The sequence below is a fragment of the Manis pentadactyla genome, chromosome 4 (genome assembly GCF_030020395.1).
Source record: "Manis pentadactyla isolate mManPen7 chromosome 4, mManPen7.hap1, whole genome shotgun sequence".
In the NCBI taxonomy this organism is placed as follows: Eukaryota; Metazoa; Chordata; class Mammalia; order Pholidota; family Manidae; genus Manis; species Manis pentadactyla.
Window position 1 is genome coordinate 137,970,309 of NC_080022.1, and position 19,733 is coordinate 137,990,041.

At 52.1% G+C, this 19,733-nt stretch overlaps 1 protein-coding gene across 4 annotated transcripts in view; it reads right to left on the reverse strand.

Annotated features, from left to right (window-relative positions):
• Positions 1–19,733, reverse strand: part of PITPNM3 (PITPNM family member 3) — an 85,143-nt gene that overhangs the window by 34,129 nt on the left and 31,281 nt on the right. For 2 of the 4 annotated variants that reach the window (XM_057501000.1, XM_036896101.2), the window contains exon 4: positions 10,193–10,240. The exons of 1 other annotated variant lie outside the window; for it this stretch is intronic. In XM_057501000.1, the coding sequence (XP_057356983.1) occupies positions 10,193–10,240 (48 nt within the window). Of the gene's footprint in view, positions 1–10,192; positions 10,243–19,733 lie in introns of those variants that run through there. One more of the 4 variants, XM_057501001.1, reaches the window with a different exon arrangement.

Consider the following 19,733-nt stretch of genomic DNA (forward strand, 5'->3'; position numbering starts at 1 on the left):
TCCCTTCTGCCTTGGTCTCTCTTGCCACCAGCTGCTGGGACACGCAGGGGTGGATCCTGGTGCCCCCTGGCTAAAGCTGACCACTCCATTTCACCCTCCAGCCTATCGGTCGCTGGCAGTCACTCCCATCTCTACAGTCACTCCTGGGGTCAACTGAGCAGGGCTGAGCCCAGCTCGAGGCCACCTGGCATGTCCCGAGAAGTAGTACAGAAGTATCAGTCCTCTGTGAGCAGGTAGAAGTGTAACAGAGGAAAACAGAATTACATCTCTGGATTTAAAATTTAACACTAACATCAACTTGCCAATGAAATCAAGTAGTCCCCAGAACTTCATAACCACTAACGGGTGGCAGCTTCAGTTTCCGGAATCTCAGAATCAGAGTTAACCCAGAAAGCTGATTTTGCAGAACCCAAGCCACCCTGTCCCAGAGTACTGAGGAGGAACCCACAACAGAAACAAAAAGCAACTGAGGTGCAAGAACGTATAGACCCTTGCAAGTTGCTACTTCATGTGTCTGTGGTCACCAGGGAACTCCACAGCCTCTTTCCCATGAGAACTCTTTCCCATGAGAACCCTTTAATAACTCTAACTGCTTGGGCTTTGGTATTCTTTAAGGCACAAGCCTGCCACTCCCTTATTTGCTGACAAATTATAAACGATTCGTTCCTTTTCTCAATACCTTGTCATTGTGTTTTGCAATTTGACTTTGGTAACAAGGGCCAGTTTTCAGTAACAGAAGCAGAAGCACACTCATGGTTATAAACATGCAAAATTTTTGGATGAACTCAGTGGCTTTGCTATCTCACTCTGATGTGGGATGCAGGAGGTATTTCTGGAAATATCTGGGAAGAACTAGAGCCTCATTCAGCTGCTTGCATACAAGCAGGGTCTCTGATTATGGTCCCATTTGCCCAGGTAAACCTGCATGAAGAAGAACACACACGCACAGGAGACAGGCCTGGAGAGAGTCCTGGGATAGGAAATGAAGGCCGGGGTCAGAGGGTGACTTTGGACACCGTCTCCACAGCCCTGCAAACTGAGGGGTTTGGCCTACATTCCCTCTCAAAAGTTAGGCAATTGGAGATTCCATGGGTCCAAGCATGAGGGGACTGTCCCCTGCGAGTTCAAGCCTCCAGTTTTTCTCTAGAGGGACCATCTTTCTTTTAGTTTAAGACTACTGTGAATATGTGTATTGAACAGACAGTACAAGCATGTGTCATATTTACCACAGAACATTGTAAACAAGACACAACCCCCCTTCTTTACTAAATGCAAACACTTATAAACAAAACAAAGTGTTGTCCTGCCCTCTGGGAGCTGGCAGACTAAAAAGGGAATGTGAAGAGGAAAAGAAATGCTGTGGAAGGAAAGAATATTTGTGAAATACAATGAGTGAATTAAGGCCATGCATTTGGATTAAGAAAGCAACTCGGCCTCACTTGTCCACACCTACTGTACTGGTTGTTGCCCAAAGTCGTGTCAGGGCTGACACCAAGATGAATCAGATACAACAGCTGCCTTCAAGGATCACCCAAGGGTCACATGATCAAGGCCAGGCCAAGTGACACTGACCCAGGTCATGTGACCAAGCCCAGTCACATGACCAGAATCTGCAAACAGCCTGAGCCAGGGCAATGGGCCTGTCAGAGCTACCTCTCAGCTTTGAAGGTTGCATGCACTGCAGGCATTAGTTCAGAATGAGAAAGGGGTGTCCCTGCCCTGCCCCTGCTGCTCAGGCCACTTCGAGGGCACATCTGGAGCCCATAACGGGACAGGAAAGCTGTGGAAGGGGCACACTCTGGAGAAAAGTGGGCTCTAGGGGACACGGAAGCAGCCTGCAAATCCCTGTGTGGCTGTGTTTGGGTCTCCGAGCAGAGGACAGAGCTATATGAATGGGAAGGGGCGGTTTCTGCAGAGTTCCAAGTTTCAGCACAACTTAGGAAACACTCACAGAACTTCAGGAATGATACCTGCTGGCTTGAGGAAAGGCGCTCTCCTTCAGGTTACAAGAGCACGTTCTGTGAGTGGCCACTTAGCAGGGAGGCTGGGCAGGAATTCCTATCCAGGGTGGGGGGATCCAGACCCCAAGGGCTCAGCTGTGTGTCCTTAACTTAACCCTTTCAGTGACAGACTCCAGTCATATCAGCCTGGATTCGTCCCGCTAACACAGCCAAACACCCAGTGCACCTGTTAGGTAGGAAGACAGACATGAGCAGCCGGGGAAGGGGGAAGATAAAGTTCAAGGAAAAAACTGCCCCAGCTCTGCCCAGGTAGTGGGCCCCAGGTGAAGACAACCACCAATGGCTTTGCCTTTGGGACCAGGCCAAACTGGTCCCAAACTGATCCCAATGTGGGTGAAATCAAACAAAACTAAGGACTGCTCAAAACACATCTCATCATAGGGAAGAGCATGTGCAGAGAGGGATGGCTATACAGGCAGGCTTATCAATAAAATAACTTCACCTTGTCAATCAGGCGCCTCCTAGCTGGAATACAATATATAGGCCTCCCACCTAATGGATCAAGGCCTTTGTCTATCTTGACTGTGGCCTGCTTCTCCCTTGGAGTGTATTTAAAGAAAACTCACTCTGCTTTGCTATTGTGGCTCTGCCTTTCAGTGCTTTGTTGCAGTGGGGACAAGAACGGAGAAGAAACTCAACCCATAACTGGCCAATTAGTCCAGATTAAGACCTGATCCTTGCTAGAGCCTGGGCCCCAAATTCTACCTCTTGAAAACATGCTGTTGGCCCCTCCAAGTGGAGCACGGGGATAGCTTCAAGGCTACTCCCCATGGGGGAGTGCAGCTTCCACAGGCAGTGCCGCCGTCTTGGATCAGACGCTGGAGAGGTTTCAGATACACAACCACAAGAAGCCCTCCTGCCACTACACAGTGTGTGAGAGGGCTCGGCACCCCCGATCCCGGGGACTCTAATGAAGTAGCCCCCTTAAGATGTATCTTGAGTTCCTAGTCCTCATTCAGTGTCTGAGGCAATCTTCACATTCATCCTGAGAGGTCAGGGTGCTCTCCTCATTTTACAGATGAGAAAACTGAGGTTTCAAGAGGGTCCATAAGTGAAGGCATAGGAATCTGAACTTGGTCACCAGGCCAGGGCTCTTGCATCCTCCTGAAACATCATCCCACAAAGGCAAGGTGGAAGAAAGGGAGTCTCTTGTCACTATTTCAAACACCTCCACATCACAGCCTGCCCCACCAAGTGGTCCTTGGCAAGAAGGAGGAGGAGAGAGGCTGTTAGCAGGAGCAGGAGCCCCTTGTCCTTTAGGACCCCCCCTAAGGAACCCCTTCAAGCCCCCACCCCCGGTCCTGCTTGGAAGCTGGCACACAGACAAAGGAGTGCAGCAGCACTAATCCCCTGAAAATGAAGGTGGGTTCCAGAAAAAGGATGGGGCTGGCTATTAAACACATGAATAAACACTCGCCCTTAGAACCCAAAACTCAAGGAATGCTCATGGAAATTACTTGAACATGCCTTTTTTTCCACCTCTCAGACTAGCAATTACTAACACCACACTGCCTAGGGTGCTGGGAAACCAGCCCCTCCTCACTCATTGCTGGTCAAAGTGAAAGCCAGCACAGCCTCTGTGGAGGACAATCCTGCAATGACATTCAAAATGCCAAATGCCCTCGACCCAGCAAGTCCATGTCCATGTGCAGAATGCCATATGTACAGCGCTGAGCATTGCCATGCTACTTATAACATAGACAGATGATGGAAAGCAACCTACATGCCCACCCATAGGGGCCTGGCTAAACAAATCTAAACGAATGTTTCCACAGTGAAACGTGGCACCCTGCTGCAAAGGAAGATACGCCTCGACATGTGCTGAGATACTAAGATAATCTCACTTTATTATTATCTGAGCAAAGCAAGGTGCAGAATGGAATGCACTGTATACTCCATCTGTTTGGGGTATATATAAAAATACAGATAGATGAATATTTATAGAGATGTTCATATATGCAGGGAATATTTCTGGACTGGTCTATGAGAAACTAGTGTACGTGTTTCTGCAGGAAGACACTGGAGAGCTGGAGGAGGGGAGGAGGCACACTTGACACCTTTGATTTCTTTAGAATTTTATACCATGTATATGTGTTACCTACTCAAAAGATGGATTAAAAATAAGAATTTCTTCAATGCACATGTCGCAGGGTGATTTTTTTTTCTGACACTTATTTCTATTTTCTCCCTGCTCTGGCTTCTTTGCCTCTGGGGAGGTTGTGGCAGTTTCCTGGGTTTTATTTCCAAAAGCCCTTTTGTTTCCAGGAGAAAAGTATTTGAGGAGACAAAGATTCCCTCAGGCTGAAGAGAGATCCATCCCCCAACCACCACCCCAAGCTGAGAGGAGGCGGGGGTGCCCTCACAATTTGGGGTAACTTTGCAACTTCAGGGAGCCAGGGCCCTAAGCCAGGAGCTGCAGATCAGGACAGGGACCACCAGGCTGGGTCCCAGAGCCCCACAGTGCTTATAAGGTGGGTGTGGGGCTCCCTGCACATATGTGCGTGCATGTGCACGCACACACACACACCATTCCCTGACCTGGGAGATGGGGAAGACCCCTGGGGGCTTTGGGACAATGGCAGGACAATGGGGCAGGGAGGAGCCCCTAGAATCACAGAGGAGGTGGCTCTCACCCACAGTTGGTTGGGTATACAGAGCCAAAATCACAAATATCTTATAGGAAAATAAAGGAAAAGGTTGTTCTTTCATATGTCAGTTAGTGGACTGCACGGTATGGTGTCCAGGTGCACCTCCAGGTCTACCCCCTGCCCTCCCAGTCCAGCTGGGCCCCAGGCGGAGACTCCCACGCTTCCGGTGGGGCTTGGCCAGTGGTAAGCACTGGGGAGAGTATGGCTCCCTCCCTGCAGGTCTCCACAGGCCAGTCCCTCTCCTGAAGGCCGCAGCTCCTGCCAGTGAGAACTCTCCAGCGGCTACCTTTGGGGGTGGGTACGGCCCAGGGCATTGTCCTGTACTTAGCCAGCTTCCTTAAACCTGTGAATAACAACCTTTTACTAGACTCTCCCCCGTCACACAGTTTGCATGAGCCTTCTATTTTCTGCTGCAGCCCTGACCGAACCACGCACTAGGTTCTCACTGCTCTCCAGCAGTCTCATCACATCATCCCACAGTGCCCCTGCCTCGGATGCCCCACCTCCTGACCCAGGCCCCACATGGTCTGCCCGCAGGCCCCACCTTCCGCCCACCACCCCACCCTTGCCTCTCCCTCTCAGCTCTGCCACAGAGGCCTTTATGACAGTTTTCAAACATACCCTTCTCCCTGTCACCACAAGGCCTATGCACATCTTATTCCCTATGCCTGGGCTCCTCTCCGCACTGCTGGTGCCCAGATATTTCCTACTGAAACTCCAGTGTTCTTGCCTCCTGGGGGCCTTCCATTCTTACCCTCCTGCTACCCAAAACACCATGGCCCTCTTTCCTGGGACTAATCCTTACACTTCCAGTTCTGTGGTTGTTTGACTTCTGTCTTCCCCTCCTCCATCCCCCAGACTTAAGATCCTTAAAGGCTGGGACTGGCTTGTTTTTGTTCCATTTTAGCTCCTATCAAGGTGTTAGCATATAAAAGATGCTCATTAAATATTTTTCAAACAAACAGATGAATGAACTAATAATTTTTTCCATTTTCCATCCCATGAGTATCTGAAGCTGTACTTGTCCCCAGAAAAGCACAGACATTACACAGTTAGACTCACAGACACACACTTATCCTCATGTAAATGAGTGCACCAACACACCAACATACATGCCAATGCGTGCACACACACACATACACACACACAAACAAACCACCCCAAGCATAGATATATGCACACACGCGCAAGAAAAGTGCTCCCAAGGCGGACGTCTGCCACCCTGAGCTCATTAAAGCCGGCTAAATATAGCCCGTCTGCAGCTGGGCTCAGCAAGCTGCCCACACAGGCCAGGAAAAGACACCAGTTACCAGGCAGGGGAGTGGGGAGGCTGGCTATGGGCAAGAGGCCTCATGGGGCTGGTGGGGAGACTGCAGAACTGAGGGTACACAGGAGGGGAAGCCCCTAGGTCAGAGCTGCGACTCCAGTCACTGACCCTAGGTAGTGGGACAGGAGGTCACACCACATCCCCATGAAGGGCATGGGTGATGCTGAGTGTCCACATCTTTTCTCCCAGTCCTTTTGGGACAACACACAGGTTTGTGTGACAGTAAATGAGACCAAGGATCCAAGCTCAGTCCAGGACCCAGGGCTGGAGCCGGGGCACATCCTGGGACAAATCAAGGCTCCATTGGTGGCTAGGGTTAGAGGCTCAGTTGGGACAAAGACCAGGGGTCAGTCTGGAAGGAGGTTTGGGACTGTCTGGACCACTGTCAGGTCTTGGTCTGAGGGCCCTCCCACACCTGGGGCAGCCACCTGCTGGCCCCACTCCCACATCTGATGCCAGGCACTGGCTCTGGGAGAGCCATTTGACAGTCACATGTGTCAGGTCACATTAGGTCACATGTAGATTTCAGGTCCATACAGGGTGGGTCTGTCTTGGGGTGCCCAAGGGAAGGTCCTCCTGCCCCAGAATCTGCTACCCAAGGTGAGGATGTGATAGAGGAAGCCTCTCCAACCCATACTTTCCTTTGCACATTTTGGACCCCATGGATTTTGGGGGTATAGTGGAGCTGGTTCTTGGGGGGCAAGAGGCTTCTGTTTATGTAAAATGGTGCCATTCACTTGGGATGGGAGAACAGGAGTGAGGTTCGAGGAGAGGACGACAAGTCCCCCAAGTCTGTGGACCCAGCACCATGTCAAGCATGCTAGAAGCATTCCATAAACACCAGCTGTGCCATGGAGCAGCAAGAACCAGCAGCACAGCGAGACATGCAGACCAAGGAAACCAGGAGACAAAGAGGCAGCAACAGGAAATCAGCACTGGAATGTCAGAGCTAGAAGGAACTCCACGTGCAGGAGCTAAGCAAGTCGATGGGAGGGACTCAGGTCTTCTGTCCACCCTGCCCCAACATCTGAGGCCCTCTCTTTCCTCTGCTCCCCCTCCCTGAGTGGCCCCCATACACAATGGCTCCCTAGGCTGGCTCCCTTCCTTAAGACTGGCTCCAAATAACAAGCACAAGCCAGAGGCAGCAGGCTGTCAGGCCATCTGTGCAACTGCAAGAGGAAGGCTGGGGCTGCCTGGCAGTCACAAAGAAGAGAGGGTTCCAGGCCAGCGCCCCCTTCCCAAAGCCACTGCAGATAAAGCCTTGCAACCTCACACTTGCATATGCATGAGTGGAGATACCCATGGAGGTCTCCTTTCCTGCACTCACACCGCAGTGGCTAGCTCGGGAGGGCTCCCTGGGAACTCAGACTCATAAGGAAACACATCTGTGGCCATGATGATCCAATCACCCACAGGACCAGCAGAGCATCAGAAAGACTGAGTTCCATGAGATGATAAGATTCAGCCCCCACACCTGCACCAGGTGTCCCAGGTGCCAAGGCCCATCCAAAAGCCAATAATAAGTGAGACCACTAAATGCTTCCTATGTACAAGGTATGGGTCCTGGCATCCACTTATATTATGTCTACACCTTCAGCAACTCTAGGAAGTAGCCATTATGGTCATCTTTCCACAACTGAATAAACTGAGGCTCAGAGATGTTAACAAGGCAACCTGCCCAGAATGGTACAGCAAATAAATGAAGGAAATGGACTTCACACCCAAACCTGATGTCTTTACAGCTCAGATGCTATAGCAACAGTTCCAAGATTTCTGACTCCTGGTCCAGGGTAATTCGTACCACCTCCCTTGTTACAAAGAAGGTTTTGAAACCAAGTGGAAGTACTAAATAATACACCAGGGAGTATATTGCCAATGACTAAGCAGATTATAAATGTTAGGTATTGCTATTATTCTGTTTTTATTCAGGGTCACAGACTTTTACTTTGCCAATTTTGGACTTAAAACAAGTGAATCACCATCAACTATCAGTCATTTCTTAAAAGTATTTGCACGCCAAAATTTGTAGACAGGACATAGCTATGGAATCAAAAGCGATCCCTTCAACTGAATGCACTCAACGTTATGGACAAATGCATTATGGTGCTGTTGTTCTTCTCATCATCAGAAATGTTGGGTTTATCCCTGGGAATCACTGGCCTCAATGGCCATTTCAGTTTGAAAATTCTTCCGTGTAGCTACTGTTAATCCCCACTAAATAAAGATACCCTTAAGGAGTAGGATTGGATGACAGTCTTCAGCAAGATGATTCTGACTAAAACCTATAACCATGGTGTAAAAAAGTTTTTCAAAAAGTCCTTGCCTCTTCTTAAACACACAGATCCAGGAGACACAAATTATCTGGTCGATTCACTAGTGTCTGTGGTTTGGTACCATGAAGGCAGCCCCACGGCAGGCGGCTGTGTTTTTCACTTAGAGACTGCTGGGTTTTCCTGTCCCAAGAGGCCCAGAAGGAAAGATCTGGGCTCTTTTCCTCTCTCACATTCCTGAGGAATGTGCTGACATCCCTGTATTAATCATGTCTTTTATTTTATGATGTTTTGACATCTTGGGAGGCCTAGCTGGCCAGGGATGGACGGCAGCTCTAATTCCTAGAGATAATAAACAACTCGTCCTGAACATACCTTTCATATGCAAACCAACCAATCCTGAGTCCATGTTCCAACCACCTCCTTTATCTCTAGCTCTCCTTTAAAACTCTGATGCACCAAGCTGATACTCCTCTGCCCTGATTCCCCCCAGGGCAGCTATCAGACTAGAGACCAGCCCTGTGGCCCAGAGACAAGCGACATTACTCAAGTAGTAGGACTGGCTAGTCCTAAGCCTTTGCCCTGGCCCCACCTTCCTTTCCAAAACACAGCACAGGCTCTGGGACTCTCTTTCTGCCTCCTGATCAAACCTGGTGCTTCCCCTGCAGCCCCGCTTGGCGTGGGGCGCCCCCTCCTCTTGGGAAGCATAAACAATAAGTTCCTCATTCAATGCTGTTGATCTCTCTTGTCTTCACTCAGTCTCCTCTATAAATTAAAATCCTGGGGTAATTTTACCCCAGCCCCTAGGTGCTGAGCTCAGTTCCCTACATTGTAATGATGACCCCAGAAGGAGGAGCTGCCCTCTCTGCCCTGCCTCTCCCTGTGCCTGGGGCCCTGGTGACTTGAGCCCTGGGGTGCCCCTGAGAGAGATACTCTAGCCTCCCAGACGCAGGGGCTTGTCTATGACTTGCCACGGGACCCTAGGACAGAGAACGGTCCGGGACCCCTGGACATCCCCTCAGGGTGGGACCTGGGCCATGGGAAGCTGGTATTGCAGGCATCCCTCCTACAGATGAGGGATGGAAGAGCTCAGAGGAACACCCTGAGGAGGCTTAAGCCTGGGGAGGGGGTGGGCTCAGCCCCACAAAGCTGTAACCACAGATCAAAACAGCAGGAGAGAAAAGTAAGGGAAGTTCGGAGCGCACCCCCCCTTCCCCCTGCCCCCCCCAACAGACTCTGCTCCCCACCCGGCCTCCTGTTGGCACTGCCAATATCGGCACTGCCGACAGCACATGTTTGGCTCCGAGGTGCCCAAGTTCACTGGCACCTCCAGGGAAGCCATTCTGAGGTCCCTGTGTGAGCACATTGACATAGTCACCAGGTTTTCCTGGGTCCAACCCTGTGCTCGACCCCCTGAGCAAACACAGGCAGAAGGAAACCTGGAAAAGCCAGAGTGACATGTAGGAGGACTTGGGAGGCCCCAGGCTCTGCAGACACGGCCTCAGTGAGGGGCCAGGGGAACCCTGAGCCCTGTGCAGCCCTGACCGAGGCGCCTCTGGCCTCAGCCGCCATGTCACTGTCTGTGGTTCCTGGGAGTCTGTCACCTGAAGAGACGATCTCCAGGCTCAGAAGGGCTCCCTTCCTGTTGTCACCCCTCTCGCTCTGCCCGGGAGGCCTCCACAGACCCATCTGCTCAGCTGGGCTCCACCTCCCAGACCGCCAGCCACAGGCCCATCGTCCTGGCTCTCATGCCTGAGCTGCCCAGCATGCGGGTCAGCTCCCAGGGCAGAGAGCAGCCCCAGGTCCTCCCACCCTGCCTTCTACGGCCCTTTGGGCTCTGACCCCACGAGTGGGGCCCAAGGCCCAAGAAGGTTGGTCCCATGCAAGAGGAAGAAAAGACTTCTGTGGGGGCCGGGCCCAACTCACGCTGCTTCTCCTGGAGGGTGCTGGATGTGCACGGAGCGCCCCCTTCTCCTGTAGAAAAAGGAAGGAAACGTGAGCACATGCCCCACCACTGCTGGCCAGACACTGGGGGCCACTCGGGGGTGCCCCTGCCCTGCCTCTCCAGCTGGCTCCCTCCCAGAGCTGGAGTGGGAGGGGGTCTCACCCCCTCACGCCCTGCCCCTGCCATGCTTAGCTCCTGGCCCTTTATGCAAGAAGAGCATGGAGCTATGAGGCCACTGCCGGGGAAGAGGTCCAGCCCCCTGTGCTCCTCCACCTTCTGCTGCCCCGTCTCCTCCCACCTTCTCTAGGCACTTCGACCTGCAGAGTGACCGTCTGTGCTGACAACTGCCAAGCCTGTCCCTAGAGCAGCCCTCTCTCCCATGTTCTTGACCACCATCTCCTGCCGCCTCCTGGACGTCAGCTCCACACGCTTCTGGGCAGCACATGCTCACCATGGCCACAGTGAGTGTCCTGGAACTGCCCCTCTTCCCAGGTCCCCCCTCACCTCACAAAGGCACCACCTACTCCCGCGGGACCCTCTTCCCTCCCTCATCCCCATGTCCTGCCAGTCATATCACAAAGTTCTGTGGGATTGGCCCACTCATCCCCTCATCACTGTCCCCTCCGCAGGGAAGGAGTCCTGCGCTGTTCACTGGCGTGGCCCCAGGCCTCAAAGGTGCATCTATAGCAGGATTCCTCAGCATACACCCCCAGGGGGAGGATCCTGGGTCGAAGGGTAGGAGTCTGCTGAAGGCTCCTGGTGTTTACTGCCGGGTGCTTTCCAGGGGAGTGGACGTTCTGCGTACGTACCCACCTGCAGCAGAAGTCAGCGCTCTTCTCAACAGATACTCAGCTCCAGGCATTTACACGGGTCTGTCTGATTTCTCTGCCTCTTGCTTTACCAAGTTAATCTTTCTCAAGCAAACCCTTCCAGGCCACTCTCTTGCTTATTAAGACCCTCAGGTGGCTCACCTTCTCCAAATTCTGAGGCTGGCAAGCAAGCCCCTGCATGAAGCGGCCCCTGCGCCCTCCCTCAGCCTTTGCCCTCTCCTTTGGCTCCACCAGCCAAGTCACTTGTTTCTCAATCCACACTCAGGGTACAACCTGCAGCCCGCTGTCCACACAGGTAACAGCCCCTACCTGGAACACCTACCTGCCCTTGCACCTTCCTCAGATCTGCGGTATCCCTGGGCAGGACTGAGAACCAGCCCCGGAGCTGCTGCTTCTATGAAAGCTCCATTCTTCCCCAGAAGCCTCAGCTCTCAGGACCTCTGTCTTCAAAGGCCCGTTCTGCACCCCAATGGCCAGCAGAGGCTGAGGTTCAGCAAAGGCCAGTTCCCTTCCCTCTCAAATGCCCCCTCCACCCACCTACCTGACAGGAAGCCTCAGAAAGGAGGCTAAGCCAGAAGCTCCAGGAGTAGAGCTCCCCTGTACCCACAGGGAGACCGGAATCAAAGCACTGGCATCCCCAGCTCAGCCATACCAGAGTTCCATTTGATCCCCCCAAGGCTTTACACTGGGGGTGCCCCTTGGCCCCGGAAGCCCTAACCCTGGCTCTGCTGCACCCTGGTTTGGGCTCAATTACTCACGTCTGTCCAGTGGAAGGCTGCACTCTGCCTTGTCTGCTTCCCAGCACGAGGTGTCCTGGGCCTAAGGGATGTCTCCCAGGTGGTAGGGCTGGGGTCAGGGCGTGGGGTAAGCAATGTGGAGACCATGCCTCCGGCCTGAAAACTAGCTGGAGGCCGGATCCTGCTGCCCAGGTAGGACATGTCTCCTGAACTCACCGTGCCAGCAGAACTTACTGATACCAGGCCTGAGCAAGTCTGAGCTCCCTGAAAAATGCATCTGCAGCTTTCCCAAGGACCCCAGCTCTCTGAGGGAGGGCTCCAGGGTGCAGAAAGAAGAGGCTCTAGGCACAGCCTGCACATGAGCCCATCCCATGCAAAGCTGCCTTCTTCCTTCCCCTGCAGAGCTCAAGGGCAGCTCGTCCTGGAAACTCCACCATCTCCTGGCCAACAATCCAGGGACGATGTGCGACTCTTTTCCAGACCGGGTTCCTGCCTCCCATGTGAATGAAGCTTTCACGGACGCCATTCACCAGAACATGGCACTGTTTCTGTAGCTGCTGCCTGCCAGGGCTGCCTTCGAAGCTCATGTCACCCGAATCCTAATCTGTCTCCCTCCTCCATAGGATCAGAGCCCCTGGGTGCTTTCAAAGGCAGGCAGGAGTAAAGGGTGGACAGGACATAGAGTTGGGGTTGGGAGGCTGAGATTCCATCCCAGGCTCTCACAGACTCTCTGTGTGACCTAAGGCAAGTCACACTACCTCTCTGGGCCTCATTCCCACAATACAGTGTGGGTTCAATGCTCTCTAAGGACCCTGTAAGTACTAAAATCTCTTGGTAGCACTGCATTATGATTAAACACCTGGATTCAAATCCTGGTTCCTTCATTTACTATGTACCCTTGGGCAAGTCACATAAACTATGTATGTCTCAGTCTTCAAATCTATAAGATGGGGATCATGGTGGTACCCACCTCAAAGGTTTATCCCAATTATCAAATGATTAATATGTGCAAAACCCTTAGCACACAGCCAGGCACACAGAAAACATTCACACATAAGGATTGCTCCTACTGTTGTTTTATTTACTTTGAACAACTGGCTCAAGACCCGGTCTCTTCTGTCTAAATCATGACTCAAGGGGAGCCGGATGGAGAGAATCCATGGTCAATGATGTATGCTGGCTCACGGTGCTCCCCAGGGCCTGGTAGCCATGCCAGAGCCTGGGCCCAAGAGGGGCCTGAAGAGAGAACAGAGCCCTGGCACCCTCATAGAGGGGTCCCGCCAGCATGATGAGGGCACAGACTGCCCCACACACCTGAAGGGCAGCTCAGATCAGACAGGAGAGAAGCAGACCCAGCGCCCGAGGTGTGGTCAGGACCAAAGACCGGCAACCTGCCTGGATACCAGCTGGGCCCCACGGGGAAAGTCAGCTTCTGCCACCTAGCAGGACAGGGGCCCAACACTGAGGTCAAGTCATTTGCAAAACACCTTCTATCTATCTGCCAGATACCATCCTAGGGGCTGGTCAGAGTTCACTGCAGCAAGGGGAGATGAGGTCAGAGGAGGGAGACATGCATTCTGACCGAGGGACCCTGGGGGCAGGCAACAGAGCCCTGATTTGAGCTTCAGGGTAAATGGGGCTCTGGTAGGCAGAGGACAGGGCAGGGCATTCCCAGCCACCCAGGCCATGTCCACAGCATGCAGAGCCCAGGGGTAGAGGGGTGCGGGGCAGCATGGCCCTGGGCAGGAAGCCCACTTACAGACAAGAAAACCGAGGCTTGGAGGGGCAGAGGGCCTTACAAATTCTTCCAAACCCAAGTCTCCTGCCTTGTCTGTTACACCCCAAACCAGCGAGCTACATAATTGGCAGGGTCCAAGCCAAAGTGAAAACACAGAGGTCCTGGCTCAAGAAGTAAGAAAAAGTGCTGTTAATGGTACAAAATTATGAAACGTTTTCCTTTGACCTGAAGACTCTCTCAACCTGTTATGGTATCTTTTATCTGCTAGGTAATGTTCCACTGCCTTATACTTGAGGGGTGAGTGTAGACCCTCACAGGTGTCTGCACCCTGCCACCAGGCTTCTCAACTCAGCATAATGTGCACATGGGCCCTCAGCTACCAGGACCCCCTCCCACTACCCACTGGGCTCATGCACAAGTGAGCCATCACTGACAGCAGGAAGGTAGGGCCTGCATCTGCCCTTCCCACAGGCCTGCTGCCCTACCCGGGGGTAGTCAGGTGGCCCCCAAGAGTGCTCGACCCCCACCAACCTGCACTAGGCCCTGGGTGGGAGTGGGCGAGAGGCCTGCTCTCTCTGAATCTCTCACTGAATGCACCACAGTGGGGCACTCCCAGGACAGGATGGCTGCTCTGTCCTGAGACACAATGGGTATGTGCTCCTGCCCCCAGCCCTCCCCACACCCAGGCCCCTGCCTGGGGTAGGACAGCAGAGGTCTATGGGCAGGTGCAGGAGGAGGAAGCTGGGAGGGACAGAGGGGCCAGAGAGCTGGACAGCAGGAGGCCAAGAACCTTTCTGGGCACAGGATGGGGTGGGAGGCAGCACCATGGGTGAGCCAAGCTCCAAGCCCCCCATTGGGCTGTATTTACAAAACACAGATTTGAAGACACAATGATCCAGAATTCAGAACTTCAAAACCCAAACCATGGGCCCTTCAGAGAAAGTCCTGGCTATAACACAAACACCTCTAGCATTTTGGGGGGCACCTACCATGTGCCAGACCCTGGGGGAGAACGGGAGGCATCTTGTTGAGGGACAGGTCAGGTCTGATTTGTCACTTCCCTGTTTTCATGCCAGGCATAGGAGCAACTCACCTAGACGGTTACAAGATGATGATACCACGCAATACTTTCATTACCAGAAAGGAAATAGGACCTGCAGGCCTGGGCAGGATTTCAGTGGGCATAATGCCCGGCAGGGGCTTACAAGCAGGAGGTGCTGGGAAGCAGTGGTGCAGAGGTAGGAAGGAGCCAGGAGGGAGTGTCACTGACGCGCTGTGTGCAGGATCCCCGAGAAAGAAGACTGTTGGGGACGGAGGTAAGAGCCAGCTCTTTGTGGCTCAGTGTGTGAACTGGAGAGGCTGTTCCTGTGCTTACAGGAGCTGAATGGTTCACCCAGCACTTTCCCACCCATTAGATCATTGTGGCTTCACACCTATGCAAAACAGGCCCCCTTCCGCAGATAAGGAAACTCAGGCTCAGAAGGATAAAGTCACTTGCCCAATACTTAGATTTGGTTCCTTTTTGACCAGTCTGCTGAGGGTTCTTCCCATGCCTGCTACCCCTTTCGGGGAGGGGGCGCTCTAGGGCAGGGGCTGCCTGGGATGGCTCAGGCAGAGCGCACCGTGCTTCCCAAAGCGGGGAGTCACTGAGGCAGAGGGAGGCTGCTACACGTCAGGGGCTGGGAGGTGGGGAGCAGGGGCAGTGGAGAAGGGGTGTCTACAGGGGTCCTGAGGGGAATCATCCAGAGAACACTGGGCTGAGCCAGGTCTCCTCAGAGACAGTCTCTCCTGCAGCAAAGCCTGAGCCAGGCATCCAAGGGTGAGGCCACAGACCTAGGCAAGGAGCTTGCTGTCTGACAAGGTAAGTGGGGCGCCCTGACAGTGGGAAGCTGGCCTTGCCTGCCCAGCTGCCGGCTACATCTCCCCTCCCCGCTGGAGTGAGAGGAGGCATCCGCTCTGAACCCCAGCTCCCTGATTAGCAGGCTCCCAGGATGAGGGTGATTAACCAGATGTGCAGCAGGCTCAGCCACCGCCTAAATGAGACCCCACTTGGCCTGCAGCTTCCCGGGGTGCCTAGGCCCAGCAGCCTCGCCTCAGCTGGAGCTTTCTTCAGAGGCAGGAGCTGCCAGAAACTCCTGCAGACAGGACAGGCTACCCATGGAGAGCTGGGAGCTGGGACGCCTGGGCCTTGGCTGCCCACCCCAGGCTCCGGCCCCCTAATCCTGCCTGTCCCAGACCCACACTGCATCTGAGCCACATCATCTCCAAGACGATGCATCCAAGTCCTGCAAACAGTGTCCTGAATGATTTTATATTTCCTCTTCCCAATCCCCTTTCATCAGGCCATGAGCTCCCCCAAAGCAACGGAAGCAAAATGTGTGGCCAAAAACAGAAGCACTTTCACCAAACACAGGAACAGGAGCATCTTCCTGCCTCTATGGGGAGGGTTGGGCAGGGGGAGCATTCAGACTGGGCCTTGGGAAAGAAGGAATTGGGAATCCTCCTGATATGCCAGCAAGTGTCTGGCAGACACCATGGAGCACAGATGGGAGCCTGGGAAGTCCTGTGATTTGCCAGGCTTGAGCCCAGCCTGGTCACTCAGCTCATGAAGTAGGGCTGAGGAAGACAGTCCCAGATACCCACTCCCTGCCCAGGGTGGTCTCCCGACCCTGAGCCTCTGCTGAGCTGCAGGCTCAAGACTCACCCTCCTGATCTCCCCCCGAGCCCACCCCAACACTTTCCACATTCATTCCCTCACCCCTCCTATTATCTTCTACACTGGCTTCCAGAATGATCTTTCTAAGTGGCTGTCAGTCCCCTGCTCGCACTCTCCATGGATCTCCAGCAGCACTGCTGAGAAGCCTGGTCTCCTCAGCTTGACATTCAGCACCTTCATCTTGAGCTTTCTCACCCCCGCCCCTTTCGGAGACCTCTCCGCCTCTGTCCCCGGTCCTCCGCCCCACACGTTGCATCCCAGCTTCAGTCAAGATGAACCTTGTACAGCTCCCAAAATTTCCCTGCCTGCTGCTACCTCCCTCTCCGTCTTTGCGCCTGCTGTCCCTTCTGCCTGTTGCACCCTCACTGGTCTGTCCAGAGACCAGAAAGGCCTCGGAGCTCCCCATGTCTCAAGCGCCATGCCCTCTTTTATCCCACTGTACTTTGTTCCCACTCCTGCTAGAACAATTAGCTCACTGTACTGCAACGCCCTGCCCCCAAGTCTGGGAGCCAGTCAATTCTGAGTCCATTTCTGAGTCATCAGTGTGTCCCCAGCATTGACGGACACACAGTAAGCAGTCCGTGTGTGCACTGAAAGCACAAGGGAGGGAGTGATTGCGTGAATGCGCCATGAGTCCCTCCCCGCCTCAGGTTCAGAAAGGGGAGCAAAGCACACACCCAAAAAGGCACTGCTGTGCGCAGACCAGGGCACTGCGGGGACAGGGGGCAGCCCAACTGGGCTGGCTCGGCGGGAGGGAGGCGGTCTGGGAGAAGCTGGGGCATCAGGAAGGCCCCCGAGGAGGTGCACAGGATCGTGTGCTAGCGATGAAACCTGGGGAAAAGCGGGGGCGAAGGAGGGAAGCTGAAGAGCTCATGTGGGCTTAAGGATAAGCAAGCAGCCCCTGGGCCTTTGGCTAGAACACAGGGTGAAGGGCAGAGGAGGGGAGGTGCGGCCGGAAATCCTGAATACCAGAGTCAGAGATTAGCAATGATCTGACCCTTCCTGTTACAACAGCCCTCACCGTAGCCGGTTCAAGGCTGCCTGATTTCTGCTGTGATGGGACAACTATCATTGTTAGAAGGGAGGCTGGAACCAAATTGTGCACAGATGACCTTCCGTGCCAAGCTGGGGGGTTGAAACTGCATTCTGCAGGCAGTAAAGACTAGTTGCCGACTCCACAGCAGAATGATATTGCGGGGTTTGTATTTTAGAAGCATCAATGGAAGATTGGATAAAGCTAGTAAAGTGACAACAGGACCCAGCCTTTTTCTCCTGCCCTGCATCCCTAGAAAATGACCTTACATATTGTATATGTCTTAGTCTTTGGTAGCATTATATTATAAGGAGGGGTATCCTTAGCAGACCAGAATTGTGAGGCATCCCTGAAATGCAGAAGGCAGAGAGATCTGATGGGGGAGGCAGGCCTGACTAGATAATTTGCAGGGCCCATGCAAAATGAAAATGTGGGGCCCCTTTGTTCAAAATTATTAAGAATTCCAAGGTGGCAACAGCAGAACACAAAATCAGGTGTAGGACCCTTCTTAGTGGGAGATTTATGTGACTGCCAAGGTCAAATGTCTATAAAGCTAACCTAGAGAGAGGAAACCATAGCCTCCACCCTGCAAAGGAAAGTCTGTGGCCAAAGGTGGGGGAGCTGAGAGGTAATAGCAGCTCGTGGATGGAAAATGCAGGAGTAAAGAAAGCTTATGCTACTGTCTGGGCTGCCACAGCCAAGGAGCCGGGGACTTGGGTCCTCCCTCCAACTGCTGCTTGTACCAAGCAGAGGCATCTGTCCCCAGTGGTGAGAAGGGATGAATGTTTGAGAGACAGGACATCCTAGGAAGCTAAAAATACCCAAGAAAAATCAACCAGAAGCTAATGGCTCAACACACCCAGTAGCACATTCTACCCTCCCTAGTAATTAGATGACAGGAGTTGGTGGTAAACAGATAAATCACATCTGCAAATACAGAGTGGAGTACCCATCCAAATATTACTGAATATTAGGGGAAAACCAGCACTGTGGAAGAAATATACCGAGCTCAGTGACCGAAGGAAGGGGAGTACAAGGAAGTGGATTTCTGAATTCTTTGAACCATTTTATATCATATTAATGAATGGCTCTCAAATTCCAGCAAGCCCCAGAATCACCTGAGAGCTAGTAAAAACAACAGATCCTGAGCCCTACTCTCAGAGGAGTTTCTGATTTGGTAGGTCTGTGATGGAGCTCCAAAACTCACATGTCTAACAATTTTCCAAGTGATCTAATGCTATTGGTCCAGGGAACACTCCTTGAGAACCACATATCTAGGCACAAGGGCATAAACTAGAATCAGAGGGGGAGTGGTAGGAAAAAATCGCTCTCTGGAAAGCTGGGAGCAGAGGAACTGGTCAGGAACACCTAAGCCATGACTGCTTCCTTCCTCTCAATGAGAATGTGGTCTTAATGGCACCAAGTTTGTTTCAGAAACAAGAACTTTGATTGTAAGTAGTCCCATAAGTGACAGCTGATGGACTGTTATTATAAATCATTCTGGAAGAGATATGTAAACCCTGAGCATAAAAGATAAGCATCACAGCAAGGACCAAATGGATAGCTCAGGAACACAAGGTTGTTCCATATATATGAAAGTCAATCAATGTAATGTGTCCTATTAATAGAATAAAGGACAAAAACCACGTGACCATCTCAATGTTGGCAGCTTCAACACCCTTTCATGATAAAAGTACTCAACAAACTCAGAATAGGAGAGAACTTCCTCAACCAGAGAAAGGACAAAAAAAAAAAGGAAACAACCCACAGCTAACCTATTTAATGGTGAAAGACTGAAAACATCCCCCCTAAGATCAGGAACAAGACATGATGTCAGCTCTCACCATTGCTATTCAGTATTTTACTGGAAAACCTTCGCCAGGGGAAGTTAGGCAAGAAAAGGAAATAAAAGGCGTCTAGACTGGAAAGGAGTAAAACTACCTCTATTTGGAGATTACATGATCTTATATACAGAAAATCCAAAGGAATCCCCCCAAAATAAAACTAATAAAGTTCAGCAAAGTTTCAGGATACAAGGTCAATATACAATAATTGCTTGTATTTCTATACACTTGCAATGAACAATCCATAAATGAAGTTAAGAAAACAATTCCAGTTGTTAAGAGCATCCAAAAGAATACTATACTTAGGAATAAATTGAACAAAACAAGTGCAAGACTTTTCCATTGAAAACTATAAAACATCATTGAAAGAAATTAAAGAAGACCTACATTCCACGATCAGGGACTGGAAAACTAATATTTTTAAGATGGCAATACTCCCCACATTGATCTACAGATTCAACATAATCCCTAGCAAAATTCTAGCTGGGTTTTTGCATAAATTAATGAGCTGGCTCCAAAATTCATACGGAAATGCAAAGAACACAGAAGAGCCAAAACAAACTTGAAAAGAGCAAACTTGGTGGACGCCCACTTCCTGATTTCAAAACAAGTGTACAATAATCA